This window comes from Podarcis vaucheri (genome assembly GCF_965113315.1).
Source record: "Podarcis vaucheri genome assembly, chromosome: 5".
NCBI lineage: Eukaryota > Metazoa > Chordata > Lepidosauria > Squamata > Lacertidae > Podarcis > Podarcis vaucheri.
The window spans coordinates 59,266,375-59,279,373 of record NC_138763.1 but is presented as its reverse complement, the minus strand read 5'-3'; the positions used below and the strand labels follow the sequence as shown (position 1 = coordinate 59,279,373).

General features: G+C 41.7%; 1 protein-coding gene across 2 annotated transcripts in view; it reads left to right on the top strand.

Moving 5' to 3' along the window:
- LOC309532517 ((E2-independent) E3 ubiquitin-conjugating enzyme FATS) overlaps positions 1-12,999 on the top strand; it is an 87,270-nt gene that overhangs the window by 26,607 nt on the left and 47,664 nt on the right. Inside the window, exons 1-2 of one of the 2 annotated variants that reach the window (XM_082222859.1) lie at positions 5,432-5,587; positions 7,438-7,532. In XM_082222859.1, coding sequence (XP_082078985.1) covers positions 5,566-5,587; positions 7,438-7,532 — 117 coding nt within the window. In that variant the 5' untranslated portion in view covers positions 5,432-5,565. Of the gene's footprint in view, positions 1-5,431; positions 5,588-7,437; positions 7,533-12,999 lie in introns of those variants that run through there. The other variant, XM_082222858.1, reaches the window with a different exon arrangement.

Sequence of the window (12,999 nt, the reverse complement as noted above, 5' to 3'; positions counted from 1 at the left end):
CTTTTGTGTGGGTTAACCACATCTTGGTCCCAAACTCAACTTTTAGTACGTAGACAGAACCAATGCAATATTGAATTGTCTGAGATTGCACTTTATATCTGAAATCTCTGTATAACATCCATGTTTCTGATTCCTTAAATGTGAATTGCGAGAACTTATTATGGTAGTTTAGGAAGCCATCAGAAGAAATCATTTTCGGTTACTTTGCTTTTAAAAGGACCCATTCAAACTCAGTTTGTCCTTCAATTTCCCAACAACTGCATTTTTTTATTAAGTATATGCTGGCACTTCAGGACTGCCCTAATGTGTTTGAGTGGGATAATGGCTCTTAGTGGAATCACTTAGAGTGCATTGTGACTTTACATGTCTTGGGGGCCGAATTATTTAACGCATAAATGTGCTGAACTGTACACTACTGATTTTCCTCTTCTTAAAGCGACTTGGGGAGGATTGAATGCATAAATATTAGTGGGAAAGGGGTACTACTTCGCCTGTTTCCCACAAGTCATTTTCCAGTTTCAAATCATCCTTCAAGCAACTTTTCCTACAGTTGCAGCTTGTGAGGGTGGGGGAGAATTCAGAGCAGGAAAATAGTAGATGGGGAAAGGGTTAAGTGCATCTGTGCTCTTAGTCTCCCCTTCCTGAAAATGCGAAGCTGTGTTACACCAAGGCAGCCCTCACTACTGAATAAATGGTGCCAACTGCTTTGATCCTGAATCTGAAGTCTTTCTATATTCTGTATTTAGGTTTAAATATGTCTCGTTGCTTAGCTTATAGCTTGTGGAACGTAACGCTGAACATGGATGAGAAATAACCAAGCCAATTTTTTAATAACCCCCCCCCCACACATCCCTAAATACAGATTTGAAAAATGAGTGGCTACTTTGTCCAGATGTTCTGGGATATTTGATATTTTGCTGGTAATTTATTTTTATTTTGTCCTCCTTACTAACTAGCATAAAGGAAACCAGCTATGTAGAGTAAGACTAGCTTTTTCTTCCAAGGGCATCCTGTAAACGGGACCTAAGCCAATGACATTCTTAGTGGGCTCTCCCCCTCCCCCCCAGTAAGAACCTGGTCTCAAATGCTGCCCACTACAAAGGGTTTTACAAGTTCAGTCTGAAGAGAACTCATTTATCTGTTTTGCAGTGGATCCTGTAATCATCTCTGTAGGCAGTAAGCTATTGCTTCAAGATGCCCAAGATCCATTAACGGATCTCATGATGTTCTTTAGAAAAGAGGCAAAGCCACCTAGACATCATCCAAAGGAAAAGCAACAACATGTATGTGATGAATTGTGCAGGACTTATTTCAAGGTTGCCTCGTTGTCTATTAGATGGAAATGATTTCTCCAGCCCTACCAAGGATGCCTTTTGTTATTTACTGAGTTGAGTAGGATCCAAAAGGCAGCAGTCTGATTGGTCCTAGAACAATAGGATCCAGAATGCAGCAGTTTGATTGGTCCACAGGAGCCACCCAATCCAGCTCCAGGTGGAAGGGAATCCGCAACCTGATTGGCCTACAGGAGAATCCCGGAATTAGCCAATCACGGGGGGCCCATTGTGTAAATAATGTATAAGGCAGACATTCTGGGGGAAGTTCCATTCCTCCTCACCACTATGAGCTGAATAAAGAGCATGAAATCCACTCTTGACTCCAAGTATATTTCACCTTTGCCCCAGAACTTGTTTCTGGTGCCTAGGCTGAGCCTCAGAATGCATGAAATACAGTGGTACCTCAGGTTACATACGCTTCAGGTTACATACGCTTCAGGTTACAGACTCCACTAACCTAGAAATATTACCTCGGGTTAAGAACTTTGCTTCAGGATGAGAACAGAAATCGTTATCTGGTGGCGCGATGGCAGCTGGAGGCCCCATTAGCTAAAGTGGTGCTTCAGGTTAAGAACAGTTTCAGCTTAAGAACGGACCTCCGGAACGAATTAAGTACTTAACCTGAGGTACCACTGTATTAATAATATTTCATGTTTTTGAATACTTCTGGAATGCTAACATGTTTCACACATATAGCCTATACTTAACCACCCTACCTTATTATCCCCTTATTATAGACGGGTAGTGGCTTCCTCAGGGCCACTAAACAAGTTCCTGATTAAACCATGAGCTGAATTGGGGATTTCCCTACTCAAGCTCACACTGCATTGATTCTCCCTTTTATTACAACAGTAAGAGACGATAATGCTTCTGAGTAGTCCAGCTGACCTTTCCCTCACCACTCCCTCATACCCTCCAACATTTCTCGGATGAAAATAGGGACATCCCATTCCATAATCATAATGTTACTATTTATACCCCACACATCTTACTAGGTTGCCCCAGCACTCTGGGCAGCTTCCAACATATATAAAAACATAATAAAACATTTTTTAAAACTTCCCTATATAGGATTGCCTTCAGACGACTTGGGAGTCAGATAACTTTTAACCGTCCAACATTTCCCCAATGAAAATAGGGACATCCTAAGGAATAGCAGGACATTCCGGGATCAAATAAGAAACCGGGACATCTTCTCTAAATCAGGGACGTCCCTGGAAAATAGGTACAAATGGAGGGTCTGCTCTCCATAACTCTCCCTTGTGCTCTAGCTTGAGATTGTGGGGCATGAGTGGGAGTTATACATCTAATTTTAGGGAGAAGACCCTCGTAAGAAATCCGCTTCCTTCCATTACCTTTTGCTGTTCACATGTGTTAACCGTTGGTCATACTATATCAGTTCTTCGTCATGCAGGCTCTGCTGACATGGGTAGTCCTGTAAACTCCTGAAAGACCACTGTTTGCATCTTACAAAATTGTAGGTTATAGAAATTTTGTAAATGAATCTGTAATATTTCTGTGTGGCTTGAAGCAGAATATGGTAGCTCTACCAAGAGCTCTCACTTTCATACCTCAGGAAAATGTTGTCAATGAAGCACATTCCCTTGTTATTTTGAGTGTTTTCCACATCATCTTCTTTCATAAGATCAGGGTTACACTGAGATGTTTTTCCCTAACACACACACTGGAACTACTTACCTGTTGACATCCAGACGTCTGCCAGTCATCCCAGAAAGCTGCTTCAGTTGGCTTTTAGATAGGCAATGTTGTTCAGCTGTGGTAAAAAGATTTTTTAATGAACTATGTCTTATAGAATTTTTTGTTTGAATTGTTATTTGGGGACCTGTTGTTGTTGTTGTTGTTTTAATATGTCCTCCTGAAGTGTAACTGCAGATGATAGCATTTCAGTGCTGTAATTGCCTATGGTACACAGACTTGTTGCTTTAGTTTGTTTTGTTTCCTGCCATGGTCTCCACTTTATTCTGGAAAAGCCAAAAACCATTCCCGGAAATGTAATTTCATTGATATTTTATTTAATCTTAATACTTGATGGCTAGACATGCTAGACAGAAAAGACTGCATTGGGACCGGCAATACAGGGGGTAGAGAGGATATGTAAGGAACGCAGGGAAACTGCCTGGTAATCCTGTATTATTACTTGCTGTATGAAAGATGTAATAGGAGGGGGGAACTTATAGAGTTTAATTTTTTTAAAAAAAAAATCAATTCTCTAGCTCACTATCACATAATCCTTGCTGTAATGCCAAGCTCTCCTCTTGAAGATATCAACCTGGGAGTTTGTACATTAGGCTTTCTCTGTGCTATCTAGAACCCCTCAGGCTTAACCACTGCAGCATTAAGATGTTATAAAGGAAGTCCCTGTGTAACAAACAGATACACATGTGCTGGCCTTTAGGTCCATGTGACGTACAGGTTCTGACAACAACAGGCACAGAGACATGCTGAGTGCTACAGCATGAGGGAGTGCGGTTGTCTCCCCGTTCTTCTGCAAGGTTGTTTATCTTCAGTCAATTTCTCTCCGTAAAGCAGTGAGCCTTTATCCTGCTTGCTGTTTCCCATTGCTTAACGTGAGCAGAGCACAGAAGCCTGAAAACACTCAAACCCTCACAAAAAGTTCACCCCTGCAAACATGAAATTCCACTTAAAGAAAATTGCCTTTACGTAGTTTTCTATCCTTATTTCAGCCATTGTGATGTATTGGCATATTGTGATGTTTAGCTGGTGATATATTGCGATGTTGAAAACCAGATATTGTCCCAGCCCTATTCTTGCAACTATTCTGCAGTACTGGTGCATGGGACATTGGGCATAGGTGACAATCCAGAATGTTGTGGGAGGTAGCAACAGTGTCTGGAGCAAGGAAGGGGGATTTGGAAAAAGTTTTCCCCTACCCTCTCTGCCAGTAGGATCTATCTGCTGGATCAAAAGCCTTTTATGGATGGAAGAAGTATTTGCGTGGCGATACCCGCCCCCTCCCCAGAAGGAATAAATAAAGACACCGGACACCAGAATTTAGGTTGATGGGCGAAAAATGGCCACAACTTTATTGATTACAGGTAAGAGCGGTATTGGCCTTAGGCATTGGCCCTAACAGTCTATCCGGTTCTAACCGGGGAGGGTTAAGCACCAACAGGGGGAGCCTCCCAGATGTACATCCGTAGGCGCTCCCCAAGGGGTTACCGCTCGGGAGCGCGCTTTAGGCCCTAGCCTCCGTAGGTTTCGGACGAGGCGACGCCCCCCGGAGTCCTTTAACGAACTACCCTCCAAGCATTGGGGGAGGTGATGGCGATCCTCCCCCCCCGACCTCATTTGCATAACAATCCCCCGGCCAATGCCTAACCGCCAAAACCAAAGAGTTGTGACGTTTTGCTACGAGGTAGGCGAAAAAACCAAGTGGCTTCAAAATTCAGCCAATTAGCCAAATGGAAAAACTCCTACCAGGCCCCTTGCGGCAACCAGCCAAAGCCCACAGCAAAGTCCGAATGCATACCTAAAGGGTGGGTGGGTGGGAAACCGCGGCTGCTGCAAAGGAGGAAAAAGGGGCGAGCCCGGGCTGCCCTGACCTTAAGTGCCCTCAGGTAGCCCCGCCCCCAGCAGCAGCCCATTGGCTGGTGCTGCCATATATGAATATTGATGGGATCCCTGAGTCCCCGCAACCCCCCCCTCCATAGTTCGGGAGTGGCTTTCTAGGAACATAGGAAGCTGTCTTATACTAAGTCAGATCATTCTGAATAGCCCAGTATTGTATACACTGACTGGCAGGGGTTTTCCAGGGTTTCAGGCAAGAAGTCTTTCCCAGTCCTATCTGGAGATACCAGGGATTGAACCTGAGACTTTTTGTATGCAAAGCAGATACTCTATACCTGAGCAATGACCCTTGTCTGTGAAATAAAAAGTCTGACTCTAGCTTTGAGCATTGACTGTCTGCTTTAAAAGTTTCCTGTGACATAAGAGTCAAAGCAAAATGATGGCTCCTTGTTATCATGCAAGTCCTGAAAATGGAATCTTAGTGCAAGTGTCATGGTAACATAGAAGGTAAACATTCTATCCTAACTCAAACCTCACTGATATGCTTTTGCCAGAGTAGCAAGAGGCAGAAAACCTATATTGTCTACTTGGAAATATCCCAGATCTTTAACTGTGACAATTTTACTTCTTTTTGAATTTACAATTTATTTGCCTTGTGTGGTCCTTAAATCTTTAGTGAAATATGATCCATGAAATCTGTGAAGGTGAGCTTTACTCTCCCCTCTGTAATTTATAAAGCACCCAAAGTCTCCTGTGAATTAGACAGGAAGATAAATACTCTTGAATTCTAGATAAACAGTCTCGGGAAGTATTGCTAGTATTATTAACTGCATAGTGCCTTTAAATGCTTTGCAGAACTGAAAACAAAGATAAGTCAGTTCTCCAAGGAGCTTACAGTTTTAGCAATGGGGAACGAAACAGTTGCATGTTCCTCCATGTTCTCTCTCTTCTCCCTCTCTATCTCTTTTTCTTTCTTTCTTTTAAAAAAGTAGTTTTTGAGATGGGCCCTAATGTATTAGAAGAGTCACACTTCACATGTTATTTTCCCCCTGTATCAAGATGGATCGTCCTATTTGGGCAAAAACATGTATGTATGGCTGAATACACAGCATACTTTTGAAGCACATTTAAAGTATGCCTGAAATTTGTGGTCATCCTTTTTATTGAGTCACCTTTTCTGCTTTGCACATGGCATTTGAGAAGGTAGCTGCAATTTTGTATAATGAGGGGTTTACCTTAGGTGACACTGGAAACTGCTTCTCTTTGGCATGGACTGTTTTTGTTTTCTGAAAATAGGCTAAGAAATAAAAAATCCCCTTAGCGTTGCTTTGGGTGTCCATTTTGACAGGCCTGTCTTTATTCCTCATAGCAAAAAGCAGTGCAGCAAATCAAAAAACATGTCTTGTCTCTGAGATGCCTCACTGAGGGAGGTGTTCCAGTCAACCCTACTCAAAAGCCTTGTCTAGTGGGGCAAAACCCTATTTGTGCCATCAATTCAGATATAACATTTTGTACTAGTATATCACCAAGACATGGCTGTGGAGTCAAAGGTTATGTGGACACCAGTGCTTAGTAACTACGGTACCTGATGCTTATGAGTTGCTTCCTGTGCCTTTGCTATTGATTTTTTACAGCCTCAGTGCTGTGCATACCATAACTCTTGGGGAGTGAGCATGAAATCCCTGCCTATTGATGTCGGGCAAGCCCCATCGCTGTTCTCTTTTCGGTGCCTGCTAAAAACATTTTTGTCTAGAAAAGCCTACCCAGCAATATGTGTTTTTTTTAGTTTATTGCCAGTTTTAATTTTTTTAATATTTTAAATAGTTTTGCTTTTATCCATTTTTTTTGCCAAGTCTTCTTTATATTATGGATTTTTATATTATGGATGTATGTTCTGTGTTATTTCATTAATACTATTGCCTAGTACAAGTTTGTTGTGGCCTTTGGCTAGAACAATAAACTTATGAACTTAATTTAATTTTTTTATTCTTTTTGTAAAATACTTTGAACTTTTCTACAAACCTCATTTTCACCTCAGGTCTGTGGACCATCCTGACTTTGGTTGTCAATAAAGCGCAGGTAATTTTTCATGATTTAAATGTATTTGTACCATCAGGGAGAGAAATCTGACAGATTTTGTGCCTGAAGTGCCAAGATAACTTGACTAGCCTTGCACTTTGACTTCAGAGTGGAGCTTGGAGCAACATTTGCTGTTCTGCCTCACCTTGGGCCAGCTTTGTTCCTGGTGTAAAATAGGGTAGTTTTTCAAACCCAAAACCCAAAACAAAGGCTGTCCACTGAGAATCTTCAGGAGAAAATTTTCTTGGTTCACAGGAAGAGTGTCTTAAAAACAGACTGAGAAATTACCACACAGGCTTCCTAGCGGGATTTCAACTGCTTCAAATATGGCTAAATACACCCTAATTTTTCGGAGAAATGCAATCCAGATCTTCTCCATTAGATGATGTTACTCATAAGTGTAGAAATGAACTTTATTTCACAATACTTTCATGTGATTGCTAGATAACATTGTATCTTTCACTCTTTTCTCTAGGAATAAGAGAAAACCAATATGGAATTAATGCTTGGGAAGCATGCAAAACTGTTCAGTATAACACAGCAGCAAAGAATGAGTCAAGCTTCACAAAGGTAAAAACAAAACACAACACACAAAACCTTCCATAGTTGTCAGCGGAATCTACTGAGGTTTTTAAAAAATGATCATTTATCTGTATGCAGTGTTTTGCTATTTGTTTTGTGTTTAGTTGGATTTCACTTACTCAGCAGAAAAGTCAAATAAAGTGGCAGCTAAGATGTTACAATTCTGTTGGCAGGATATTTATTAATTCATATACTTTCCACGTTCTTGGGGAAAAGAAAGCAATAAGTGCACTTGAAGGAAAATCACAGTCTTGAAAAACATCACTGGTCCAGTGTTACAAGGGCCTTGGCAGGTCTTCCAGAGAATGGGTTATTTTTCAGAAGCCAAAGGTGGTCCGTAAGAAGAAAAAAAACCCCTCCAAAATCCGCAGCTGGGCAATAGATTTATTAGGGCCAACCAAAATGTCACAGAAGTGTGGCATTTCCCTGTATTATTCATCAGGTAAGAAATTACACAAAGCAGTGGGGTGGAGGGACAAGGATTATTATTTTATGTGCAAAAATTAGTCTGGATCTTGTAAACTCAATTCCAAGAAGGGAATTGCAGACTGAATAAGGGTATTTGCAGATGAACATTCATCCTGATTTGTTTTCAGGGAGATTAGACAACTTTGGCTATTTAATGAGCATTATTCTGATTTGTTTGCTGGGAGGTTAAATGATACTGCATTATCCCACACTTTCCGGTGCATTTTCCCTTCACTTTCCTTACTGCAAAAAGTCTGATGGGGGGGGGAGCAAGATCGAGATGAGCGCTGCAACCCCACAGTTGTTCATGACTGGACTTAACTGTCAGTGGTTCTTTACCTTTACCTTTTTCAAAGATTTGTTGTGCAAAGGCCTCCCAATCAGCTATGTGCAACCTGAATTCGTTGATTTGTGATTGACACCCAAATATAGTGACAGTCTGAAAGTGCCCAATGTCTCTCCCAAGTTCTGTGGGTTATTAGGTTGCCCATCTGGAATTTGGGGATTTATTTATTTTGCTTATTTAACAAAATTTATATACCACTTTATTGTAGTAAAACCTCTTTGTGGTTTATGACAAATATTAGAATTATAAGATTAAGACACACAAACATCTACATATCTGGATAGGCTTGCCTAGACAGAAATGTTTTAAACAGGTACAAAAAGAGTACAGTGAAGGCACTTGGCTGATGCTAATAGGGAGGGAATTCCAAAGCATAAGTGATGCCGCATGAAAAGGCTGATTTCTGTGAAATGACAAAGAAGCAACAGCTGCTCCCCATTTCTTGAGAAATTACATTAAATAGAAGTCTGGCTTGTAACCCAGGTCTGTCCCAAACCTTAAACGAAACATCCAGGTTCCTAGTTAGGCAGAAAGTTTGAAGTAAAGTGAAACATCACAGTCTTTATCAAAGGTATGGATTTTCTCTCTCCAGAGAACAGAGCTATGGGCACATCATGTTGCACAAAAGCTGCTGTGACTTAACTTGCAAACACCAAAATGGCTTCTTCCTTCTCAAGAAGATTCTGATGTATCATTGACTACCCAGCCAATTGAAAACTGATAGACAAAAAGAAGAAGTACCATTGTGATGCTGTATGTTGATCATTGCCCTGGTGCAACAAAATAGGCAGAGTATTCACCAGCTGGGATAGAGTCGCTCCTTTCTTCAAAGATGCTGTTAGAAGCAAGGAGAGGAAGAAGTAAACTCCCTTCATTGCACCTCTTCAAATAGTCTTTAAAAAAAAACTTTTAGTGATAAGTTATTGCTCGTATTGATTATACGTAGGCTGCTCTGGAAGCCTTGTCAAGTGAAAAGCAGGTAGAAAACGCTTAAAATAAGTAAAATATTGCACTGAGGCCACAGCTGCAATTACAGTCACACTGTTGTGCAGCCCCACACAAGGATTTGCTAGTAACCCTTTCAAGGCAATAGCAAAAAATGTGTGCACAGATGGCACATAGCTGCACGAAAATGCATGTCAGAAACTTAAGTGTAGTTCTGGGTCAGCTATCTTGTTTTCATTCTTCAATGACTGCTAGAGAAAGAGTGATTACATTCCCAGTCCTGATTCCTAATTTCCAAGACAGGTTCCTTGAATAGTTCAGCAGCACAAGTGGGTGGGTAGGTGTTGAGCTTGCCACTCACCACTTCATCAGGAGACAGCTTCCAAACACCATAGCCAGGAGACAAGCTACTAGCAGCAGTCCTTTGCTGGCCAACCTGGTCATGGGTGATGAGGTAATGCAGTGTATAAGAAGAGATTCTTCCCTTAGTCCAGTGGTTGCCAGATATTTGGGTTCGAGGTGCACATTGGGAATTTCAAGAAAGTGCCAACATGCCGGTCACAAAATGGCTGCCACCAAAGATGTAGCCTAACAGTAAATAACTGCCCCCTCCAAAACAGCAGAAAAAGAAAAGTTGGGAAGATAAAAAGGTTCAAATATGGACAAACATATTCTTATTCTTCTTGTTAGCAAAATATGTTGGAAGGACATTCTTTGCCCCCCAGACACTGCTACTGTGTTACCCCAGACACTGCTACTGTGGTCTCCTACTGGTGTGCTGCTGTAGAATACAGCTAGGAAATAAAAGATAACTGAATCCAGGAATACTTTTGAATTGAGGAAAGACATGACTCGCTGGCAAGTTGTTGTTGTTGTTTTGCTATCTTTTGTGGAATAGAAAAGAATAGAAATACAAAGAGAACACACTGAAAACACATTACAAACTCGCCAGAATAGTAGTTGAACAATACTGGCCCAGACTAGTGTGATGTTTGAAGCTGAATGTCAACTACAAGCTTGTCAAAATGAAGGGTGAATGGGGAGGTGATAATAATGTTTCTGCTTTTACACCCTCCTCTCCTCTCCCCAAAAAACTTGGAAACAATCCCTGTTATAGGAAAGGCAGGAAGAAAAAATTGATGATAACAATGACACCATTGAAATGGGTTCCCCACAAAGCAGCAGTGACTACCAGACAAATATGATCGTTATTATCACTATCATCGTTATGATGCTTCTGCACTGGTCTGTCCCAGTTGATGTGCAGTCAGTGGACTATGGGGACTAAGCTAGTCCCCTAAATGTTGCCCGCCTTCTTCCCAAAACCTGGGAAGCTTCTGCCTGGCTTAGGGAAAGACACACAATGCTTATGCGCGTGATGTAACCCATCCCCCATCACCTTTGCAAGCTGGCACCTGTGGAACTAACTGTTTCCCCATGGAAAATTTCACCACACACCACTGGTCTGCCCCTTGCAACAACTTAGGAACAATCCTTGCAATAGGGCATGCAGCAGAAACAAGAAAGCGTTGCCTTATTCTCCCCCTCTCCTTTTCAAATGAGGCCTATCTCAGTCAGCTGCCTGTTCTACATGACAACAGACAGCAAAATAAACACAGCAGCAGTGGGAGGATTCCCCAGTTTCTTCCCACACATTTTCAAAAGGTTTATCAAGCAACTACCCGCTGTCTGTACCACGTGGCTGGCAGGCAGCAAAATGAGTGATAGGTGATTCCCATGCTGCCTGCCAACTGCTTAGGGTTGCCATACATCCAGAATGTCCCGGACATGTCCGGGAATTAATGATCGAAAATAGTGTCCAGGAGGGAATTTTTGAAAATCAGTAAACTGTCTGGGATTTTGAAACTTTGGGTTTCCTTAAAAAAAAAGTTCAACAACTGTTATGTCCTGAGTTTTACTTCTAGAAATATGGCAACCCTAAACGGCTCCATGTGGCTGACAGGCAGCAAAACAAAACTAATGGGTGGATTCAAGCAGGAAAAGAAGAGGGAGAAACAGCAGTTCTTTAGGACTCCAGGGATTCCTATTGCCTGATGTCCAAATAGTTCACTTACCAATCGCATCTCCAACTACTAGCCAGAAGCAGACAGCCTGGCTTATTTCACAGTAATCATTTAAAAGCATACCAGCACATACTGCTTCATAACTTTATTTCTAGAAGGGCTAGAAACTTACTTTTCAAAAAATCGAAAGCTCAGGGTCTGGGGCCCCTGCTGGGGGTGCCAATGAAAGCCTTCACAGCCACCATGGTGCCTGTGGATGGCAGACTGACAACCCCTGCCTTAGACAGACCGTTGTTTTAATCTGTTGTCATTTTTAGTTTTTATTATGGCTAGAAGCCTCAAAAGCTGGGAGTGGCTTGGGCCTCTCTGGATCTCTGAGAGGACTTGTTTGTCAGCAGCATCCAGGGATAGTGCAGTTGATGATGTCAGTGGTCTACATGGGCACTGCTGGTCCTTTTGCGCAGTACACAGATTCTAGCAACTCCTTCTTTGGTTACCACCTTGGGCCTTTGGTCCTTAAGGGTATGGCAGCCACCCACCTCCGGTCACCACTTATTGACATGATGTCTCCCTATGTGTCACCTCACTGGCCATCACTGGAGATGCTTAGCATTCAAGGGTAGCATGCAGAGTGATTCTTAGGACTGTACAGCATCATGCATACAAACTTTTTGCAGAATGAGTTGCCCACATGACCCACTCGTAGGCAACGTGTTAACCGCCAGTTATGAGAATATTTGGGTAACTTCTGTGAAGAAATGGGTAACAGTATAGAAATAGCAAAATGTAACTTACTGTTGCATAGCGGAATGTAAACAGCTGTTAATGATCCCACTTTCACAGCAAGACAGTCAGAATTAAGTGAGCTGCCCTCTATGACTTTGTGTGTTAGCTTTGCAGCCGAGGGGAAAAAAATAGTTATAATGATATTCTCACTTAGAATCCTGCTTGCCTGTAAGTGGTCTTCTTGTTAGGTTTTGTTTTGTTTTGTTGAACTTTGTGTTGTCATAATAGGGTTTTTCATTAATTGTTACAATTTTATAAATACTGCACAACAATAAAACAAGTGGTTAGGGACTCTGAACCAACAAGGCCCTTTATTTGTGGGCAAAGATTTGCATACAAGCAGCAGGGCTTGCTTCCTTTCCTTTTTTCCAGTCACCTCCCCTCCGCCCACACCAAATCACTGCACTGCATCACTCTTTACTGCTGCATTGCATGCTGATTTTTTTAACAGGAGATTTTAACATTGGGAAATTCTTTGGCATAAACCCTGTTGAGATGAGTTTAGTGTAAAGGGGAGTTGCCCTGCATAATTTCCCAGTAGATTGTGTGGGACATACAGAAGGAGCAAACAACAAAGGGGCAGTTGAAAGGAGGCTGGTGGTCATGCCATCTTTTTGTTTTCAGATCTGACTGAAATGAGTTTTCATTCAAAACTTCTCAGAAGTCTCCTCAGCAAATTTCAGAGTTGACTATTCCAATGATCTCTGGCTTATAAAACGTTGAGCAAGTATTTTAATAACTATATTTAATAACCACTAGTATTTCATTCCAATGTTTGCTCTTTAATGGTTTATATTTTGTATTTGGCAGGACTGTTGTAGTAGTGACCTTCAACCTTTTTACCTCCAGGGCAGAGTTTCTTCACTCCCTTGTCTGCCAAAAAAAA